Source organism: Antechinus flavipes, chromosome 5 (assembly GCF_016432865.1).
Source record: "Antechinus flavipes isolate AdamAnt ecotype Samford, QLD, Australia chromosome 5, AdamAnt_v2, whole genome shotgun sequence".
NCBI classification, from domain to species: Eukaryota; Metazoa; Chordata; class Mammalia; order Dasyuromorphia; family Dasyuridae; genus Antechinus; species Antechinus flavipes.
Genome location: NC_067402.1, coordinates 6540999 through 6561400, shown reverse-complemented (window position 1 = coordinate 6561400; position 20402 = coordinate 6540999). Strand labels below are relative to the sequence as shown.

The 20402-nt window shown below is 38.1% G+C and overlaps 1 protein-coding gene across 2 annotated transcripts in view; it reads left to right on the top strand.

Moving 5' to 3' along the window:
- Positions 1–20402, top strand: part of DGKB (diacylglycerol kinase beta) — a 683215-nt gene that overhangs the window by 309419 nt on the left and 353394 nt on the right. For both annotated transcript variants that reach the window (XM_052000688.1, XM_052000687.1), the window contains 3 exons: positions 5205–5237; positions 9744–9860; positions 16473–16546. In XM_052000688.1, coding sequence (XP_051856648.1) covers positions 5205–5237; positions 9744–9860; positions 16473–16546 — 224 coding nt within the window. The remainder of the gene's footprint in view (positions 1–5204; positions 5238–9743; positions 9861–16472; positions 16547–20402) is intronic.

Below are 20402 nucleotides of genomic sequence, written 5' to 3'. Positions count from 1 at the left end.
GTTAGACATTGGTAATGTCCTCCTTAATTAAGGAGCACTGATTTATGGTAGGTACTTAATCAATGCCTCTTAATGATTTGATTCACATTGAGGGATGAATATGTGGGTAGAACATTTGAAGACCCCCAGTGAATCTCCTCTTCATTTTCTTATCAAGATATGGCTCAAGGTTCTTAAAGGTTATACCACCAGTGTTGAGTCCACACAAGCATTGTGAGGGTGGAAAGGTTCAGACTGAAGACTCACTGACAAACTTGTATTCCAGTCCATTTCAAGGGGCATTTGTTGCTTGCCTACTCCACACCAATCAGCACGTTAAACATTGACAATGCAAAGACAACAATGAAATAGACCCTGCCCTCCAAGGAAAGGAAGTTCTTCATGGACATGGGAATCACAATTTCTTTAAAAAAGTATGTAATTACATTGATAACAGAAGTAAGTAGATAGTTCTTCCATCCCTATTTCCAGGTTAACATCACAACTCTTGAAGGCCATCTTCTAAGTTGGAGAAAATCTATAAGCTTTGGAGTCTCACATCAATAGAAATAGAAGATATCTTTTCATCAAGTATCTTCCTCTACTCTAATTTTCTTTTCTCCATTTTGTATCCTCCCTCTCCCCCCCAAAAAAAAAAATCCAATTGCTTTTCAATTACCTCTGAAGTAACTGAGGTAAATGAGGATTGTCATTTGCCTTTAACTTCAGAATAAGTTCTAATTTGATTTTTGAGGATTATGTTACATTTTCAGTGAAGGAATAACAATAATTCTGAAGCTGAGCAAAGGAAATGATTGTGTACCCCATATAGCCCCACTGTTCAGCATAGGCAAGAGGGGGACTCACTGCTTAGTTACTGAAATGGAAACACCAGCCTCATTTCTGGTATAGCAAAAACCAAAACAAAACAAAACAGGAAAAACTTTCACTTTTCTGTGTGGGTACTTGTCAGTATAATTTGTATAGGACAGGGTAGCAACTAGGGGTATTCATGTTAGTGGATAACTCAGTAGATTTTGACTCCCTTGTAGTCCCCCTAATTATTAGCCAATAAATAAAGACACACACACACACGCATACACACATGCACACATGCATGCACACACATTTGAGAGTGTTTGAGAGAGAAAAGGCAGAGGAGATCAGCATCTGTCCCAAATTTCTTCTCTGTAGCCTAACTTGTTTACATTTTGGCTCTGCATCTTTTGCTTCTGACCTTACCAGGTCTTCATCACTTGGATGCAAAATATCCTCCTCAAAAGAAGTATTTTATTGTCTTCCTGCCTTGTTTTCTTTTTGAATCACACTTTCCCCCTCCTTTAAAAAAGAGTGCCAAGAGAAAGGCATTCCTGATGGGGCCTTGAGTCCAGGAAGACTAGGTATGTTTAGCCAGGAGAAGACTCCTGGGAGAAACTGATAGCTATCTTTAAGTTGTCTAAAGGTTATATGAGAGAGGGATTAGCTTTGGTCTGTTTATTGACAGGAGCAGGATCTAGGGCCAGGTAAGAGCTGCCTGGAGGCCAATTTCAGCTTCATATCAGGAAGGAAAAATGAAACAGAACAAACCAGTGAGTTTGCCTAAACCTCCAGAGAGTCCATGGGCTGCTCCATGGGTGGTGGCTTTCTCCTTGGATTTCATCATGCAGAGAGCAGGTGAGCATTTAGTAGGCATGTTGTAGTGCAGGAGAAAGCATCCCTTAGGTGCACAGGTTGAGCTGGATGGTTTCTGAGATCCTTTCCAGCTCACACATTCTTTGATTCTGAGCTTCCAGGAATAATAGGTGCACCCACTGACAGAAAAGAAACAGGTTATTCCCCTGAGGGTTTCTGACACTGTGCCATGATGGTCTGGCAATTACTTAATCAAAGTACTCAATACATTGGGTCAATTCCAATATTTTAGTAAAACAAACAAACAAGCCCTGGGTTCTGAACCTAATTAACCCTCTGCATTGATTAAATTAACTGAATAAATAGAAGAATTCTACTGTAAAAGGTCAGAGATACATCTACTTAGATACTTAAACAAACTTTCCTTGAGGTGATGGGTGTGGGCAGCCCTTCATTAGTCAGCCACACCTGTGCAGTTCCAGCCTTTTCTAAATAGTAAGGACACAATTGGATTAATTCAGCAATGGTCTATACCTTGGATACCGAGTAAGTATGTGATGAAATAATGAAGGAAACAGGATTGAATTTAGTTATTCAGGAAACATTTTTTAAAAAACCCTCCTTAGACATACAATGAATGCCTTGAGAAGCTCTGTATGATGCACGAGAAGAAATTGCGCTTCCTTTTTTCCAAGAAGTTCACAGTCTGGCATGGCCATCATGGGACATATGTAGTATGAAACTAGGACATATGAACCATTTATTAATAAAAGAAGCAATTCAAATGGTAGTGCAAGAAATTGTAGATCAAGGAAGCAGATTCAAGTTAATCTCCAATTAGGATTTTAAGGAAATGCTAATCACATAATAATGAAAAAGAAAATTGGTTTCTAAAGTCCACAAAGTTAATATTTTACATGAGGCAATTGGGCAAATTGGGCATGTGACTTGCTTAGGAACACCCAAGTGGCAAATGTTAAATGTCTGAAGCCAGATTTGAACTCAGGTCCTCCTGACTCTTTCCACTGTGTTATCTTAAAAGCCCCCTCAAAATACTTTTCATGTAACTCATCATTAGGTCTTATAGCCTTTTGTCATATGAATATGTGAACATGTTCATCATTGATTACATTTTCCAACAGAGGAAACAGAGACAGAGTAAGTAAGTATGTTTAATCTATCAATAATCAACAGGCATTCATTAAATGTCTACTAGTTGCCAGACTCCTATGAAGCTCAAAACATTAAAAGACCAAAGTAAAATAAATAGTTTCTACCCTTAGGAAAATTCTAGTGTTCTTGTAAACTTTTATAGTCCATTGGGTAATTCTCCTTTTTCCTTTCTCCTCAAATCACACCAATTTGCAGAATATACTTAGCCTGTGTTCTCCTCCCCACTCTGTTTTAAGTTTTAATAAAGTTTTCTTGATTAAAGAGTCTTCTAAGGCTCCTTTATATCCATACTAAGAATCTGTGATTCATTTACTAGAATCCAAGGCAAGAGATCAAGATTCGATTTTTCCCACTGTCTTGGATAATTGTTTTATACCCCCTTTTTACTTTTTAATCTCACTACCTTCGAGCAGTTAGGTGGTGCAGAAGACAGAGAACTAGCTTTGAAATCTGGAAGACTGATAGGCATAAGTTCAACTCCAACCTCAGACACTTAGTAACTGTCGCTCTGGACAAGTCACTTAACCATATTTACCTCAGTCTCCTCATTTGTAAAATGAGCTGGAGAAAAACATAGCACACTCTTCTGATATCTTTGTGAGGAAAACCCCAAATGAGTTCATGAAGAGTTGGATTCAACTGAAACAACTTTCTCCTGAAGCACTTGCAGAGATTTCATAATTGGTCTGTGGTTCAATGGAAACTACTTTCTCTTCTTGAAATCACTCCACACTCTTGGGAGAATAATTATGTTCTATAATGCCAGCATTTCTCCAGTTGTCTCTGGCCATCTTTTCTACAAATTATCTTACCTTCTGACTCCCTGGCCTAGATCTGGAGTTCCCTCTTTTTCCTCAAACTCGGTCCTTTTCTTTTTTCTTTCTTTTTTAGCATTTATTCCGTTTTGTCCAGAGGATTAATTCTGATAGATATATTAGAAAGTATAGCTATTTTTTTTTATCTCCAGTTTTTATTTCCTCTAGAAAGTAAAACATATAGCTGCCAATTGAAATGTAAAGCACATTGAAATGTAAAGCACATCTAAACATGAACTCAGAATGGCATGTACAGTTTGTAATTGGCTCTGGAAGAAACATGAGATCATAATATATAGCCAGTTCCCTGACAGGTCTTTTTACAGCATTCTAAGGGCTGGAAGTGAAATCAGAGACTTTCTAATACAGGAGTTCTTCACCTGGGTTCCATAAATCCCACACACACAAAAAAAAAAAACTGAGAAATTGGATTAGGGGGAAATTACATTTTCCCTCCTATATACTCCTCATCCTGAAGTTTATAATTTCCTTCCAATATTTTAAAAGTATCTAAGAATAGGGTCCCAAAGGTTTGACCTGACTGCTTGAGAGGTCCATTAGTCCTCACATAAAAGTTAAGGAATAAGAGACCCCTTATTTTGTAGAGAACAAAATGAAATCAAGGAACGTTCCTTGGCTTTAATCCAAGGTCATGCTGACAGTATCACAGGTAGGATTTGAAACTAAATCCTTTGAAATTGGAGTCCTTACTCTTTCTACAGTAGACACACTACTAGCCATTCCCTCTCTTCAATTTTCTTCTCTTCTGTCTTCTCTGTTGGTCAGATATTTGCTGTTTCTATTTTCCTTTTCCCTGCGGAAGCATCTCTTTCCAGTTAAGCCACACTAAAAACAAAGAAAAATATAGACTTCCCTGCCTTTTCCCACAATTTTCTATCATGTCTCCACTGGCAGTTTGTCTGTGGAACATTTCAAGTCATCTGTTATGTGTATTTTGAAAACCGGTATGGTTGGGGAATTGAAAAAAGACATTTTCCAATTATTAAAATTCACTAAATGTTGAGTTAAATGGGAATGAAATGGCTACTTTGAAGAGAAATGATTAGTCTCACAACTAAAACTTTGTTAGATTATTCATTAATTAATCCATTGTGGGGAGGGAAAAACTATAATACTGAGAATAATTGAATTGGATTGTATCCCTAGGGTCTGTGTGTGTTTTACATCACAGTTAGCCCCTAGAAAGTGAATCTTGGGAAAGAAGTAGTAGTGGAGAAGGGAGAGATGAGGAATGGAGTTTGGGGGTTCTGAAGCCAGTCTCTGCTGCCGCAGCCTGGTTCAAGGGCTCAGTCCAGCCTCCCCCTGGGAGTAGGCCTGGGGAATAAACAAGAAAGTACACTTTGTTTGGAGAAGGTAAGTCTAGTGTGTGTGGGGGGGGGGGGAGGGGAGCAATGAATGTGCCACTGGGCACAGGGCCAAGGGAAGGTCTTCATTAGGAGCCATAGGAATGAATGGAAATGTAAAAGGAAAGAACATATTTGTGTTCACAGTCCTCTAGGGCTATAAATATTTTCCCTTTGAGTTTCTTTCTTTTTTTTTTTTAATTTGAAAACAGTTTTAATATTAACTTCTCTTTTCCAACAGACTCTGCAAACTTCAGGAGTTTCAGTTCCTGAGGTGAGTAAAAATTTCCTAATTGAAAAATTAATAATAAGCAAAAAGAGTTCCTAATTGAAAATATGATGACTCTCACTGTTTAACTAATTATTTTTTGGGTAAAGTAATTTTTAAACTGATTCAGTGGTATCAGCATCATCCTTATAATGCCTGCCTTTTTTTCTCTCTTTCCAATCCAAGCATGATCACACACATTACTGGAGCATACAATGATCTTGCAAAGCTTTTTCCAGGTTATCATTGAACTACAGCTGAGCCAAATCTGATCACCAAGAACAAATAATACTGCTAATAGCTTACATAACAGAGATGTTGCTGTCCAAGGTCCCACTGGCTTTTACCTAGACAGACTAATCTATAGTGGTGGTTGGGGGGAGGGGAGGGATTACCCAAGTTTGTTTATATATCAAGAATTGACCCAAAGACCAAGTCATCCCATGTTGTGTATGATCCAATTGTAGTTTTTCATTAATAACATGTTAAGTAACCAGAGTTCAATATTCTCTTCCCACTTAGCTAAGAGAAGATGGAATGATATCTCAATCACCAAACTTACAATTTCCCATGGTAACTCATTAAAATTGGACATGGTCATGGGAGAAATACTACCCCATTTGAAAATGGTCACCGAGGTCTTGAACTGATGTTAATTTTCCATATTGGTTTTGTTTTTATATTACTTTAATCTGGACCTTCCATTTCTTTGTAACAATATCATATCAAGTTAGTGGAGAACCTTCTTAGGAAATTCCAAGTGGGGTTTTTGTGTACATATGTGTGCACATACACACCCAGCTCACATATAATGTCTGTGTTTATATACACATGTATTCACATATGCACATATCTGTGTTTTCTTTAAATGATCATTTTGATGATAATTGTATTGGGAGAAAATCCTCAAATCCAACATTCAAAAGTGCCCTTGCATGTGAGTACTGATGCATTGATTTTGAAGCCAGTTCATCTATCATCTAACTGTAGAGGGATATCTGGAAGGATGTGGTGATGTACTGGGAAGAAAATTAGCCTGCCTTCATGTTACTTTTTTTGTTCAGATGATGTGATAACTATTGTATTAGACAGATATTAAATTTCATTGTTAAGCAATAACAAATAATAGGAGGTTAGCTCTCTTTCTGTGATCAACATTATAACTTCAGCAGAACTATCTGTGTCTTTTTATTCACTATATATATAGAGATAGAGATTTTTTTTTCTTATTGTTCAGCAGAGCTGAAGAGGCAAATATCCAAATTGTCTGTAGAGATCTTGAGATTTTTCTTCATAGCTTTGGATCCTGTATCCTAGCTAATTCATATCCCTGTATCCCATAAGGCAAAACAAATCTTAGTCTATGTAATGCAAATTAAATCCATATAAATTGGCAGTAATTGGTAAATCATATAACATCTATAATGTTTTTTTTTTCATAATTGGGTTCACTATGCTATAAATAGACCTGGTGGTCTTTCTTAATGGTCCACGTTTGTGTTTTCCCTCTTTTTTCTCGGGGTGGTATTTCCCTGTTGTATTTCCATAATTCCCAAAGAACAATATTTGAGTTTAATGGTAAAGCTGGGCTTCTGATGGAACCCCAATTCATGTGTGGACCCACAGACTCTGCCAAGGTTGCCTCTTGGGTTACAACCTGTCTGAATTCCTTCAACCAAAATCAAATCAGAAGCCAGCATGAGAATCCCAAGAATGGGCTGATGCGGGGACTAGAGGACTTGGCTTTCCCTTTGCCTAGGGGCTCTCCCAGTTAGCTTCTAGACGTTCCAGCTGATTTTGGAGCTTGCCCCCTACTCCCCAGTTCCTTTAGTTACTCTAGTAGAACCATCTTCTCTTTGTCAGTGCTTTACTCTGCCCTTGGCTTCAGTAGTGGAGATGTTACTAGGGTGGGGTGCCTTGGGCTTTGAGCCAGACACCTAATTCAGAGGGTTTTCAATGCACTGACAGCCTTTTAGTGGAAAAGACAGTGATAGGAACCTCATGACCAAAAGGAATTACTTATTAGAAAGTGACTATGGAGTGATATGGACAGCTGTGGCTGCAAAACATGGCTTTGAAGGCTCTGCTTGAGGGCAAGATGAATCCCCCCATCTGTCCTCTTCTACTGGGCCCTACCAGGGTGGGAAATGGGCCAAAAGCTTCTGTTCATGGTGGGCCACGTGCTCTGAAACCCCCTGAAACCTCTGAAAGTGTCTGTGACTCAGACTCTGGGGGAAGATACATGCTGACTTCTTCACCACAATAGAGCCCTTTGCAGTTTCAGGAAACACGGACAGTGCTTTTCTCCCTTTTCCTTTTCATCTTTTTTAAAGCAGAGATCCCAAAGTGCCAAGGCAGCAATCAGCTATATTTGGGCCAGAGTCCATCCAGATTAGGCTGGCCCTGAGGTGCTGGTCATGTCCGAGTTGGAGAGAATGCTGCTCGTGGGTCTTTATTGATTGACTGATTGGAAAGATTGTGCTATGGATTGTGGCTGGGTACAGCTGTCTGTCTCCAGCCAGGCTTCTCTGTCACAGGTGACAGGGCAGGCCCTCTTGAGAATGGGCCTGTGGTTTGGGGAGGAGTGAGCCTGCCTGCTCATTCTTAAGGACCTTCCAACACACATCTTGCCTTGACACCTTTAACTATTTGGCCACCAATTATGCGAACGACACAATTTGGATTAAAAGGCACCCATGAGGTGACGAGACATCCCAAAGAGACCCAGGTAGCCATGACATGGAGCTGCCACGTGTCAGCATCGTCCTTTTCCTTTTCTTTTGTCTTAAAAGGTTCTGCAGAGATTATAAAACTAGCCCTAAATCCTTCTGTTATTGCTCAGTACTTTGTGTACGTGATTATCTCACAGTGTCTCAGGACATCTCTTAGATTAGGTTTAATTGGCTCTACTTCTCCTGTGAGAAAACACTGTTTCAGGAAAGTGATGGAGTTTCCTCAAACTTGGCTAGGAAGCATCTTAGCAAGTGCCAGGCTGCTAGGTGACCCATTGGAAAAAGCACTGAGTCTGGATTCAGGAAGACCAGAATTGAAACCTGGCCTTGTAGGCTTGTTGTGGGTTTCAAATGAGATAATATTGGTAAAGCATTTAGCAGAGTGCCTATCATATAATAGATATTTAATAAATATTGTGTTTCCTTCCTTCTCGACATTATGCTAGATCACACAATGAAGTTAAAAAAATTAAAATCAGAAATGGATTTTGAACCTAGGTCTCTTTTGCTTTTAAGCACTGGACTCTGTTTTTACCAAGTTACTGCAACGTATAGGTCTTGATTTTTAATTGTTCTTTGTCCTTGTTGACCAGAATGATGGAAGTCCACCTTTGGACCCCTTGACAGAAACTGTCCCGATTTTATGTGCCCCTCGACCCTCTTATTAATGCTTGATTAGAATTGAGGGCAAATATTTGTTAGTTATACGAAGACAACATTTTCTAGCAGTTCAGCTGCATGGCAGCCAAAGCTGGGTCTCTGGGGGAGCGAGCCATGACTCAGAGAAGTCTCTAAATCTAACTTTCAGGGCCCCTGGTCTTTCTACCAACACACACCATCCAAGGAGAAGGTACAGGGAGCCATTTTGGCTGGGTGTTCGATCCTTGGCTCCAATAGTACTAGCTATAGAGCATACTAAGGAACTGATGGATAGGTCAACCTTGTCTGCACTCAGGGCCACATTGAGAAATGAGGTTTTATTTTAACCAGGAGTTTTCAAAATGTCTTCACTTGAAGAGGGCAACCAAAGGATGTATAATGAAATAGATTACAGGTCACTTGCTGCTAGGGGGCACTGTAGGGCATTGAGCACCGAGCCTAGAGTCAGGGAGATTCATCTTCTTCAGTTGAAATTTGGCCTTAGATCTTAAGTGAGCTGTGTGACTCTGGGAAACTCACTTCACCCTATTTGCCTCCACTTCCTTATCTTAAGAATGAGCTGGAAAAGGAAATGGTAAATTCCAGGATCTTTGCCATAAAAACCCCAAATGAGTCACAGAGAATTGGTCATGACTATAACAAGTGAACAACTACAATAAAAGTTCACTTTAATAAATACTTCTGAGGAGCAGAGATTTAGCATTAGAAAAGATCGGAAAGGTCATTTTGTCCAATCCCCTGTAGTTCCAGATGAGGATTACATTATCTGGAAGCTGACAAACCCTCCCTGTTTAATTCATTTGAAATAGGTAGACCACAAGCTAATTACACTAATAGTTTGTGAGCCACAGCCCGTTGGAAATTTCCTATAATATCTTTTAAGAATCGTGACTGGGGCAGATTGTTGAATTTTCTCTCCCCTTTCTTTCCTTTCTTTTTACTAATGGTTTCCCCAAAAGTCTATCAATGCTACTTAATAAGTCCTGTTCCAATAAAGTCAGGGAAAATCAGCCTGTCTTCAATATGTTAGAAGTTGAATTTCATTTTGAGACATGAAAAATATTTTTAAATGCAATAATTTTATGAAGATAAGGCAGCATATTTATTTCTTTTCTATTAGGATCGCCAAGGAACCGTGAACAAGGATAATGGATCTTCTCAGCAGGCGAACAAAGCTGGAGACAAGAACAAAATGCAGAGGGCCAACTCAGTGACTGTGGATGGCCAAGGCCTACAGGTGGGGCATCCCTTCTGTCTCCAGTCACTACCAACACCACCACCACCATCATCATCATCAATATCATCACCTCCGTCATCGCTGCCACCATCATCATATCTTAATTTTGTTCATCCCAGTCTTTTAAGGTCATGCATCTTGGCTCATTAGACCATTGATATTAATCCCCAGTTTGGCTCTGGATACTATCTTGGACCTAGATAATAAATGGATCAAAATGTCAATTTTATAGGCGAGTATCAAAATGTTCTTTGTTCAATCTGGTTTCAATATACCTGATATTGAAACTTCTAGTGGCTGGCAGCCCACTATACCGTGGGGGTTATTAGCATGGGGATTCGGTTTATTGATAATTCAGTAGGAATATGGGAAGAACTGGACTTTAGTATCTTTGTGACAGTAAAAAAAATATACAAATACTTTTGACAATATAAAAATAGATATTGTTTGGGTTTTTTTGGTGAGTTTAAACAAAAGCAGAAAAGATATTTTATTTATATGTATTTAAAATAGTCTATATCATCAGATCCATAATATGTAATCATCTATCATAAAATATAAAATACTTGTGCTAATATCCATATGCTGCTAAGATATATCATCCATGTAGATTACAGAACTCAGGATGACAATTACTGTGGCGAATTGTAGCTCACCTCAGTCTCACCTGTGCCAATTAACACTTCTGCTTGGTTCTGCCACTTCCTACATGTGTGACATTGGACAAGTTTTTGGAAAATATGGTTCTATTAAGCCTTCATTTTGTCTTCTTTAAAATGAGGCAGCCAGACTTGATGCTTTCAAAGGTTGCTCCCACCTTTAAGTCTATGGTCATCTAAGTTTCTGTAGCCAAAAGAACCACTATTTCTAATATATCTTCATCATCCAAACATTTTGATTTTGTTCATTTCCAAAAGAAATGAGACAATGACAGAGTACAGGGCCTGGAATCAGGAAGATTTGAGCTCAGACTCTTGTTGGCTATGTGAGCCTGGACAAGTCATTTAAAGTTTATTTACCTCCACTGTAAAATGGAATTATTAGCATCACCTGGCTCCCATGGTTATTGTGAGGATCAAATGCTATTATACTTATAAAGCACTTAGCATAGTACCTGCTGTACAAATGTTAGCTATTACTTTCATTTTATTTTATTTTTCATAAACATACTACCATCCAGTTAATAATAGCATTACCTAGAATTTGGACGGTAATTGTAACAAAGCCCAGTGTATGCAATGCAATTGGCATTCTCAGCATGTTGGATTCTGTAAACTGGTCTCTGACCTCATAACCTAATTTGTTTGTGATTTACTGGTGTGGAGAGAAACACATGAAAGTGTTCATATTGTTTAGCTATGAAAGGTCAAAGACAGAAAGAGAAAGGGCCCCAGTCTGGCCCCTAGATATTTCCAAAGTCCCAAAAAAGAGAAATCAATTATTTTGCTGTTTTGCTAATAATGGACTTTTTAAAGTAATAAAAATGGTAGTGCTTTATCAAGATTGAGGAAAAAGAACTGCCAGAAAATTAATTTAACCCATAAGCTTTAAAAAAAATACATCACGAGAAAGCATTGAATTGCAGCCGCGTTTGCATATAACTCACTGACAGCAGAGATGTGTGCTGCTTAAAGAAGGTGATTAATCATAGTTAAGAACATTCATCTTACTTCTTTCTAGCTAACCAGCATAATGATCAGGATTATTATTTCTAATTAGAGGAAGTAATAGATCATGTATAACCCTAGTACGAGCCTCATTAATTAACCCAAATCCTAAGGGATTTCACATAGAAATAGTTGGGTTCTTCATCTTTGTCATCACCAAGAGAGAGGTTTACCCTTAATACCAATGATCCCAGATTATGGACATAGTAACAAGTTGCAAGAATTGATCAAAATGGAAAAGATGCAAACACCCACTTGGACTTGTGTCATGGAAGCATCTCCATAGAAGAATACTGTGGTGCCATTTACAGCATGAATACCCCAAAATGGATGTTGGAAAACAAAGCTCTTATTCATATGATTTTAAATTGTAGGAAAGTTTCACCAAGGAGACTTTTGTCTGACAACTACGGCTTCCCTGGATAATGTTGTTGTTACCCAAGAATAAGAGTGGATATTCAATGTGTTTCACACAGAACTGTTCTTTATCCTTCCTTAGAGTGGTTACCCCTTCAGACTCTTCTGCTTGATTCGACAGAAAATCATGGGTCTAGTCTATCATTCATGTTCATGCACTTATTCTGACAATCTAACCATTTAAGGTGAGACGTCCATTTCCTTTCTGCTTCCCATAGCTAAAGAGAAGCCATTAGAACTCACTCTTTAAGTTGGACTTCAAGAAGTTTCTTCCATCAGGGTACATTATCATAAAAAGGCATACACTTACCTACTAGGTACAAAGGAAAGTTTCTACACCATATTGACAAGCACTGACTTTGCATGAACTTTGGTCCAGAAATTCACAAGACTTCCCTGTTGAAATTATTTATTCCATTGGTATTGGTAAAGCAACAGATCAGCTTTGGATCATGATTAATTATTCCCAGTCATATATGACTGATGTTGCTTCCCAGCATGTAGTAAGGGCATAATAAATGCTTATTGATTGATTGGGAGCAAGGGTACTCCGTTTTCTACTCTACTTTTAATCTGAGTTCATTGTCTCCCACCTTTACTGTTTGCCCTCTAGGGAGTAATCAAAGCTGCCAAAGCATCACTGTAATATATTATGTATGTCTTGCCATGGTGATCCCTTGTGGATCTTCAGGGAAAATATACCTTTTATGTTTGTATAAGGTTTACCCTTGCTATATCTACCCATAGCTTATGAAAATGGTCATAAATTCATGAATTCCTGCAAGGCAATGGTGTGTATGGGGAAAAAGACCTTGCCAATGTAACATCTCCTATGACTTCTTTTCCTGCTCCCTTGGCCAAATGGGTAATTAGTTCTGTTGACACTTCCTCTTCACACTTCTGGTTCTTTCCTACCATTGCCACAGTCCACTCCAATTTAGGACATATCCACATCTTGCTTTCTCTCTTGGAGGTAAGTTCCTTACTGGGCTCCCTGTTTCCAGGCTCTTCTCCCTTCACTTTATACTTTTGTGATATTGTCACATGATTTACCAAAAAAACATTGCTTTCCTATTTTTATTATATTACTAGAATACAGTGACTATGTTCCTTAAAGAACTCAACTGCAAACCCTTTAACCTAATTCAAAAGCTCTTCCGCATCAAACCTGAAATCCTCTTTCCACTTTTGTTCAGTTACTGTCTGTCACAACAACATGTCCCACTCAAGTTGGTCTATGACAGGGATTCTTAACCTCATTTTGTGCAAAATGGACTAGATCTCTTTGACTCTCTGATGAAGTCTATAGTCTCCCTTCTTAGAATTAAGCCTGCATTATCACAGGAGCCAATTTCATTAAAATACATTTATCAAAATTTATGTATAAAAGATATACTCACACATTTGTTAACCCGAGGGTAGAGATCCTTGCTGTAACCATGGAATTGAATATTCTGAGTTGGATGGGGTATTAACAATTAGCAACTTGTCACTTTCCATGAATTCTTTCTGTTATTATCTCAATAAATGTGCAGCTTGCCCCGATTAAATTCTCTAGTACAGTCCCCAGTGTCAGGAACCTGACACCAAGATGGTGTGTCCCTTTTCATGGCCAGACAGATAGAAAGCTCTGGTTTACATTGAGCTGAGGTATATGGGGCGACTAGTTCCTCTGATATGAGAGCTACCAAGTCCTTTTCAGGGCTGCTCATCTACCTTTGGTGTCTATCTGGCACTCATACTCAGTGGCCACATCACTGTAAAGCATCTTGGCAGATAGACTAAACTAGGTGGAGGATAACTAACAGATCTAAAAAGCCATCAGTGGTCTAGGGGATGTCTACCCCAAGCAAGCGAACATTTCCTTTATCGCATGGGTAGAAAAGAGTAATTTGATCCAATGGCCATGAGGTGGCTGAAATAATGCTGGGGAGTCTTTAGAGCTTGATTGGACACTGGAAATACCAAAAATCTATTCCTTGCATCCCTTGACTTTTGTCTTTCCACTGTACTTTGATGCCTCTGGAACAGGAAGTGAGGCTGATGACTTTGTTCATCTCAACCTTACTTAAGTTCAATTCACTCACAATGTCACAAGACATTATCCGATAATGTCATTGTTCTTGTTTTGAAAATGGACAAACAATATAATTGAGTTAAAATCTTTGTCCTTTTAGCTTTGGCTCATTGGATCCTGCATAATTATGCCCAAGGGGCAGCATGGTGGAGAAGTTGTGTAGTCAGAAAACACCAATTGTGTGATAAAGTATTTGTCCCAGCCTGTTTTCTTAGTGACAAAGTGGAGGTGACAGTAATACATGTAGTATCTACCTCCCAGAGTGGTGTAAAGTACCATTCATTGAGCCAAGATAGATACAGCACTTGGCAAGCTGTTTGGCACTACAGAAATGACAAACCAATACAATGGCATAGAATTAGTGTAATGTAGTTTCCACAGGGCAGACTGATAAATATGTTAAGATCTCTAGCATGCTCTTCTAAGGATCCTCCTCCCCTGTTAATTTAGTTTCCTAGGTATTTTTTAAAGACCTTCATAGAAAAAGTTTCAAATGCCCTCTATCCCACAAACCCTCTGTGAGACCAGTTCCATGTTCACAAAATATGCCCAGGCCCTCAGAGCCAGAAGGAACCTCCACAGCCATGGCATCTAATTCACATTCCAAATTACATTCTCTTTATTTATCAGGCAAGACTGGAGAGACCTGTCCTAAAGAACTTTCAATCACTATCAGAATTCAAACATAAAATCTTCTTATGATCTTTATGAGAATCTCCTCCTCTCTACTTTCTTACCTTTTCAGTCTTCACACCTCCCTTCCCACATTCTGAGATTCAGGCCTGCTAGCCCACCTGATGCTTTTCCACAGAGATTTCCAGCTCCCCTCTCCATACTTTTGTAGAAACATGCCTCACACTGAAAATACACTTCTTCCTGCCCACCATTTCTTGAAATAGTTGACTTATTTGAAGACACAGCTCAAACTTGATCTCTGGCAGGAGCTTTTCCCGATCCCTCTTACCTCCTGCCCCATTTGAGTTTTTCCATTACTTAATCACTAAGTATTTATTAAGCATGTGCCTGTGACAGGCACTATACTAGGCACCGAGAATGAAGGTATGAAGAATAAGTCTTTATCTCCTTATCTATATGGAACTTTTGATTTCCTTGTCATATTCTCCATTAGAATACACATTCCTTGAGGGCAGCCATGGTGTTTTTGCCTTTCTTTGTATCCCCAGTGCTTGGCACTTGATAAATGATTGGCTATTTAGGCCCTTCAGTTGTTTGAAGATGCTGGACAGTGACTAAAATTCCTAATGTCTTATGCATTTGGCAAGGTGTAGTGAGTACCTGGTTGTCATTTTTTTTTTAATCCCCTTAATCCATATCACACTGGAATATTCAGCAAACAACAGCAGATGTTCTAGACTATATCTTGGGATGAGTTTTTAAATGATTTTTTTGAAAAAGTTATCTTAGGGCAAACAAGTTAAAAAAGAATTTCCTGGACACAAAATAGACACTTGTGAATGATGTGATGAGAAGGTGGATGGGTAAAAGTGATTCCTAGAGGGGATCAGAAGTAGCACCATGGAGAGCTCTTGTGGTAAGAACTCAAGGCGAAAACAAGAAAATTCAGTCTAGAGATGAAGGGGACTCAGAGCCCCATCAAGAGAGATGGTGAGAAAAGAAAACACTAACTGAAGAGAAGGATTCTGACAAGGAGAGTGAAAATCAGGGGTTATAACTCTCAAATAGAAAGTTTTCTTTCCTCTTCAAACTCAGGGGGAAATTCAGCATTTGGGGATAAGTATGTAGATAAGTCCTCACTTGCTGCCCAGCCTTGCCCAGTTCTTGATTAAGTTTGATTTCCAGTCCCCTGCACCCTGACTGTGATGACCCACTTCTTTGGTGTCCACACCAGGGAGACAATGTTGAGACCCCAGCCCAGCCTTATATCCCAACTTTGAGACTCCCTTCTTCCCATTTTCATGTATTGATCCTATGTCCCTTTCTCTGAAGACTTGACCAAGACTAGCTAGTGAATTTGGAGTCTACGATTCTAGATTTAGCCTTGGAAGGAACTTTAGAGGTCATGCCCTAATTTTGCAGAGGAAGAAAGCGAGACAGAAATAGGAAGTGAATCTTCTAACTTCAAATCTGTGTTCTTCCTAACTTTCCATAATGGTCACTTGCAATCACAGTTTCACATCAGAGCTTTTGAGCTGGAAGTAACCTTGGGGATCTCCTAATCCAAACTTATTATTTTATGGAAAACAGAGGTATAACAAAGTCAGGTGGGCTGCCCGGGAGGAGATCAATAGCATAATGACCATGCATCTTAATCAATCAGCTCATTATCTATCATTTTCCAAAGCCACAGTTATTAAATTTGTTCATTATCCCCAATCCTGCATCCCATATTTATTAGCCATCGTTCATTTGTTCATCCTCTGCCAGACCAGATCATAAGAACTAATGACTTTCTCTGATTTTTTTCCTTAGATTACTCCAATTCCTGGCACTCACCCATTGTTGGTTTTTGTCAATCCCAAGAGTGGTGGGAAGCAAGGAGAAAGGTTTGTGTTCTTGGTCCTGCTTATTTTGTGTAACATATATAAATATATACATATGTGTGTATATGTATATATGTGTGTATATATATATATATATATATACATACACAGAGAGAGAGATGCATTGAAATAAACACAATGATATAACATAGTGTAACTGGAATTAATGATCTACAATGGAATGTGCCAAGAGACAGTATATCATAATGGGCAGAAACCTGCCTTCTTAGCTGAAAAGATTTCTGTCATATTCTGACTGTGTCACCCAGGACAAGTCACTTCTCAGTGGCCGAGGCACCTCTGAATCTGAAAGTTATGAGAAGATGATGGTTTATGTTGGTGAGGGAGTTTTCTCTCCCAGAAATTCACTGTACTGATGAAATTGCATGCCTCTCCCTAAATTAATGTCCAAGTTGTGATTAACTCATGTTGAAATCTATGGGAGAAGTCCTGATCTGATTTCTTCTCCATTTTTCATAGATATTTTATATCTGGAGATATTTTAATATACTAATGGGGATTTTTATGAACTTTTTTATTGCCTTAGTTCAGGATTTTGTATTTTATATCATGCTATTAAAATAACCCACAAATCATTCATTTTTTTTTTTTGTTTCCAGTGATCCATGCCCACAGAGACTAGGATCATAATTATGTCACTATGATTCTTCCACTATTAGGCGTAGCAGAAGGATTGTGTTTTTAAGTCTATATAGAGAACATCAATATACATTTATGTTAAAAAATGGCATAACAATATTGGGGCATTTAAGAGGAGAGTTGGCCACATGATAGCTGTTAGCAACACACACACACAGAGAGAGAGAGAGAGAGAGTTCTGATTACATTGAAACAGAGAACAGAAAGAACTCATCAAAGTTGATAGCAGACAATCTATAACTTATTCTGTTGGAGAGTTGACTGAGATTATTATCTTAGAGTGTTGCACTGAGATATTAAGTGACTTATTTAGGATTATGTAGCCAGGAGAGGCCAGAGGCAGGACTTGAACTCAGGGTTTCTTGAATATCCATTATATTCATGTGTGTGGAAGATGGCATATTATAAAATTATATTGCCTTCTTATGTAGGCTCATCTCTCTGTCTCTCTGTCTCCATCTTTCTATAATTCTATTGCCTTTCCATTAGAGGATTTATCTGAATAGCAAATATTTGATATTCATTTATGCATATATGTCAATTAGGGATCTACCTATCTATAATCTATATGTGTGCATATCTCCAAACCAATCGAATCCATCCAATCAACCTTTATTAGGTAACTATCATGTGCTAGACACTTGCCAGGTGCTGGGAGTTCATTTAATAAAGTCACAGGTCATCTTTGCCCTCTGGGAGCTAAAAATTTGATTGGGAATAAGAAAGGAACACTAGGAGGTTTCCTGCATGCAGGCGTCTTTTTTTCCTCTGAAACTGAAATTAAAAGAATAGTGGATAAAAAGTGAAGTGAGCCTCAAAGTATAGTTTCTGCTTGATATAAAGAAGAAGCATTGAGAGGAGTTTGAAATGTCACCTTCCAGCCCTTCAATCAGAATAGAGAGGTTGTTGAAGAGGGTGATATTCAGTCAAGGTTTGAGTTAGCAGACTGATGAGAAGATTAAAGGTGAAGAGCTTAACTTGGGAGAGGGATCTTGTTTTATGGAGTCGAAACTAGGCAGAGAAACAGATGCAAAATGGAGAGAGGAAATAGACATACACACACACACACACACACACACACACACGCAAACATATACACACGTTATATATTATTGAGAGATGTCTTAGCAGGGCCTCATACCAGAAGTGCTAGAATTCCTGCAAAACCCCCTTTTCAGAACTGCTCATCTACCTTGGTGTCCACCTGTTACCCAACTCTCACCTATGGCTCCAGGAAGTTATAGCATGGGTAGCACCAATATCCTGGAAAAACCAATGAAGCTAGCTGTCATCAAGATGATGATGATGGTGATGATGATGACGATGACGATGACGATGACTATGATAACTTTAGATGATTATGGTGATCATTATTTTTCATTAGTGAGCTAATTAAGAGGTTTACTGATTCCAGACAAATTACTTGTACCATCCATTTCTTAGCTTGGACATTTTGTGATTATTATTTTGCAGTTGTCTTCTCTTTTTGAGGGCCTTTGACTTTGCTTGATTTTGAGTGAAATAAGACTAAGACTACGTTGATATGGCAATATACCCCAAATTCCCTGGGGAGTGATAGAAAAGTGGAACAAAGCTATTCCAGTTCGTGAGAGAAGGAAATCATGTGAGGGTTCCATTCCTTCCCACTATCTGAATCCACCCAATTGTCTTATCTTTTCTCTTTTCTGCCCACAAAGATAATGGGAAAGGCTTTCTCAAATTCTGAAAGTACTGGGTGTTGGACAATAAAATTAATGTAGTTTTATATGACTGAGAATATTAGAAGCAGATTGTGGAAGTAAGGATGAATATTCTAGCAGTCCTTTCTATGCAGTGATCCAAAGAGTGCCATTATCTTGCTTAGCCATAAACAGGTAAATAAACTTTTTTTTTCAAAATCCCAAATATGCCCCAACTTGTTTTTGTCATTATTATACTAATTCATTCTTCCCCATTTCAATGCAATTCACCTAGAATTGTTCAAAGACATTATCTTTGTATTATTATTAGTTTGTATTTAATGTTCTGCCAGATTTACGAAATGATTGCTGGCAATTGTATAAAATAATTAGGATGAAGTGCCTACCTTTTAGACACGCTCAAAGCATTTTCAACAAATTCCTGTAATGTCTGAGATGATATCAGTGATGAAGAGGATAAAATCTTTAGTTTGTCCTTTTGATGTGTTCTTTTTTTTTTTTTTTTTTTTTGAGCTTCTTATCTTGAAAGCTTTTCATTCCACATGGTTTTGAGATAATGAACAATGGGTTGTTCTCCTTAAAACTGTTTTTTTTTAATTTTATAGATTGAAATTATGTCTACACAGATGTGGATAATAAAATTTAGTTGATGTAATAAAGCATGATTCTAAAAGCAAGTTAATGTTATTAATAATATTAATATATTCCAATATTTAGGCATATATCTCATAATTTTTGTCAATCCAACTAATACTGTATTTAATGACAAATATACCAGATGAATTAATGAGAACAGCTGAGTTATTCATATTGTTATTCATGTAATTATTTTCACACACAATGCACTCTCATCCATGTCACTTTTCAGAAGTGGAATTTTTTGTTGTTTTGTTATGTATTTTCATTCATGTTTGTGATCAGTTTGCCTTTCAGCATGGCATTAGAAGAATCTTCTCTCATGTTACATAAAATACAGTTTCACAGGTAGTGAAACAAGGACTTCTTCCTATCAAGCAAAAGTTTCATAGATATGCAAATGAACACCAGAGGTGGACATAAAACAAATGTTTGCCCAATGGGCATGGGTATAGATCCTTATTCTGACACTTGTCAATCACTTACTATGGTTCCCCTGACTCATCAGTGGTTCTGGCAGCTATGTTTGTGGAAGTAGTGTCTGAATTGGGAGGCATTAGATCACAGATGAAATCTGGAATTTTTCATAAAAGCACAAATTAAAAACAGTAATCAAATACTTCTCATTCTTTTTTTGGATGAGGAAAATAAGACCCAGAGAGAGAAAGTTATTTGCTTAAGCTCACACAGGAAATAAGTGGAAGAAATAGAATATGAATCCATATATGTAATTATTTATAGAACTTCAGTCTACTCCACACATAGGAAAGCAGTGTCCTCAATGCTCAGTAGTAAATAGGAAATTTCATCGTGAGGAATCAGGGAACAAACTTTTTTTTTCCAGAAAAAAAAATACTTGTGTT